The 3,071-nt window shown below is 29.6% G+C and overlaps 1 protein-coding gene across 1 annotated transcript; it reads left to right on the top strand.

Annotated features, from left to right (window-relative positions):
* The first annotated feature begins 987 nt into the window (after window positions 1–987).
* LOC137829373 (uncharacterized) lies at window positions 988–1,401 on the top strand. Its single transcript, XM_068636179.2, has one exon. The coding sequence runs from the start codon at window positions 988–990 to the stop codon at window positions 1,399–1,401; it is 414 nt and encodes a 137-aa protein (XP_068492280.1).
* The last annotated feature ends 1,670 nt before the right edge of the window (window positions 1,402–3,071 follow it).

The following is a 3,071-nucleotide window of genomic DNA, read 5'->3' as shown; positions in this document are numbered from 1 at the left end:
AAATAAGGAGGTACCGGAAGAAGCTGACCAAAATTTAACAAGAAATGATCTCTCCATTCGCCAACCCGTCTTATTTTGGCTCATTTCATTGCAAACGCTTCAAGATAAACTAAGAGTCCTGATCAAACTACCCATTTATTTATTTTAAATACATATATATATATATATAATTAAAAAATTGATAATTATTATTTTTAATTAAATTACTGGATTACAATTAATAGTTAAAACTTAATTTATTGTTATTATTTAAAAAAACAATAAAAAAATATTATATTTAAACTATACTTTTAGTTTTAATAAATTAATTTTAATAATATATATAATATAAATATTAATAAAAGCGAGTGTATTGAGTTCTTATGTGACGCACTTTCCCACTCTAATTTGGATATATTAGAGAGTGGTGATACTTTTAACAATTTAAGTTTTTGATATAACCACGTACGATATAACTCATTTAATTAATTTGTTGATTGAATGATTCCATTATATTTGAATGAAATATTTAAATATTAAAATATAGTTGTGATTGGGTTGTTTTAAAAAAGTTTGATGAGAATGTATGGTTTTCCACCCATGATAATAATATAATAATATTTGAAATTAAAAGTTAAATTGAATGTGATTAAAATATTATATTATGATTGTTAGTATGTTGAAGTTGTAAAGAAGAAAAGATGTGTGTAAAGAGAAAAGCAGAGAGAGGGTTGGAGTGTTTGAGAGAAGAGAATAGAGAAGTTGAGTAGGATATGAATGCATAAAAAAGTGTGGTTTGAATGGCTAAGAGAGGCACACTCAAAAGTGGAGTCTGACAGTATTCGATTTGGTGGGTATCTTTTTATCTTGTGGTGCCAAAGAATAATAAAATTAAGGTCAAGCTATATATGTATACATTCCCATGGAGGAACACCTTCATACTTCCCTCTCTAATTTTCGACCATCCAAACAGGGACTTAAAGCCTGCTCAATACTATGTTCGCCAAGATGGTCAACCCCTTCGCAGAGAAATCTTCCCACCGCGGTGTCGTTTCACCCGTCCCCAACAAGCTATTGAGACTGCCCCACGTCTTCTCCAAAATACTAGAGCTTCCTTGCCTCTCCGACCACGACGTTTTCGTCGAGGAAACGCCGCACTTTTTTCGCTTCGTCGCCCCCTGCAACGCCGCTGGCGTGCGAGCTCTGGCCATCGAGATTCTCCCGGGGATAACCAAAATCGTCATCAAGAGGATGGACGGCACTGATGTGGCGGTGGCGGGTCAGCCTCACCACGTTTCTCTAGGCGTTGGTCTCTGGCGGTTCCGGCTTCCCCCGTGGACCCAGCCGGAGATGGTGACCGCCGTATGCAGCGGCGGGAAGCTTATGGTGACCGTGCCGAAGAACAAAAACAAAGCAAACTGAATCCATCTCCAACCCTAGAACATATTAGGCGTGTGCTTTGCATAGTATTTTGTATATAAACTGTGTGATCGCGCTTACACATGAGCTTGGCTTTCTCTAATAAAATCACGGTCTTCTTCCCACTTTGCCTATTTATTCGGCTATGGTGGGTGAGTAATCAACTTCTTCTTCTTTAAACTCACCAGTTTTAACTTCCATTTCGAAACTACCCAAGTCCTCTAATCAAAACACGTATGCGTAGTTTATGAAAATTGTGCGGCTTACATAGGATTGTTAATTTGCAAACATTTGAAGTGAATCATTCTAATTCCACTCATTTTGTTCGTATACATCACTCAGAGTTATCAAGTAAAAAGCATATCGTTGGATCAAAATTAAGAATTCAGGACTTATTTTAGAAAAAAAATTGTTCATTTGTAATACTAATGATGCTTACTTTTAGGACTCTTTGGTGCCTCCAGTAGAATAATTTAAAACAAATTTAAAAAATAAAATGAAATAATTTACAATTTATTTATTTTTCTCAGAAAATACTTAAAGTTTTGGATGGTTAAATTACAGGAACTAATTGACTATCGTTTTTTTCCCAGCATGATTCTTTCCTGCATTAACGTATAGAAATATTGTACTTATGATAAACTTTTATCGTACATTATTCTTTCTATGTTCACCAAATCGATTCCCGTGAGCATATATACTTTTTGGCACACAGAATCCAATTATATTCTAAATATATTTTGTAACAATTTTGTTTTTATTTAAAGATAGATTTGAGGGACTGGATTTAAGGAAATTTGATGTGAAAATACTGAAAAAATGAGATTGTTTGGATTAAAGGAAACATGATAAGAAATGAAAAGAAAATCTATAAAAATTAATGAATGATATGATAAGTGTGATTGATAAAATATTTTTTTTTAAAAAGTATAAGATTTCAAATGTATCTTTATAGCAAAAAATAAATTAAAATAAAATATGATTAAATTGTTTTTATGTATAAATAAAGTAAAATTTATGTAAAAACATTTTATAATTTTTTTGACATATATATTTTGTACAAATAAAATTCCTAAATTATTAAAAAGATTTAATAAATATAAATCCTAAATTATTTAATGTAAATAAACAAAATTCTTAAATTATCAAAATTTTAAATAAATAAAAATAAAAATTATTTAATATTATTATTTAAATAAAATAAATAAAATTCTTAAAGTATTTAAAATCTCATATAAATATAAATCTAAACTATTCATTGTCAATATTTAAATAAAATATAATATGTTTGGTTGAAATAACTTTTTTAAAAATTTTCAAAAAATAAATATAATAAAGTTTTTTTTTAATTTTTTTTTACTAAACTTCGTCCTATTTTCTCTTCAATCATCAAATACAAACACAGAGGCACTAAATGATATGGGTAGTCGTATAAAGGAAATAGCTTCAACGTGGACGCATACTAAAAGCTGTGTGGGCGGTGCTATCCCCACCATTATGTTCTTTACCTACAATTTAATTCCAAAACACTTCTAACATTTTTTTTTATGTAAAGTTGTCTTTTATGAAAATTTATTAATAAAAAAAAATTTTAGTCTGAAAACAAATAAAATTCAATATGGATTTTCTTTTAAATAACATTCAGTTAAGAGTTTTAATCGAAGTGCATTAAA

The sequence above is a fragment of the Phaseolus vulgaris genome, chromosome 7 (assembly GCF_051622355.1).
Source record: "Phaseolus vulgaris cultivar YP4 chromosome 7, ASM5162235v1, whole genome shotgun sequence".
NCBI lineage: Eukaryota > Viridiplantae > Streptophyta > Magnoliopsida > Fabales > Fabaceae > Phaseolus > Phaseolus vulgaris.
The sequence above is the reverse complement of the archived record's forward strand: the minus strand, read 5'-3'. Positions and strand labels throughout refer to the sequence as shown.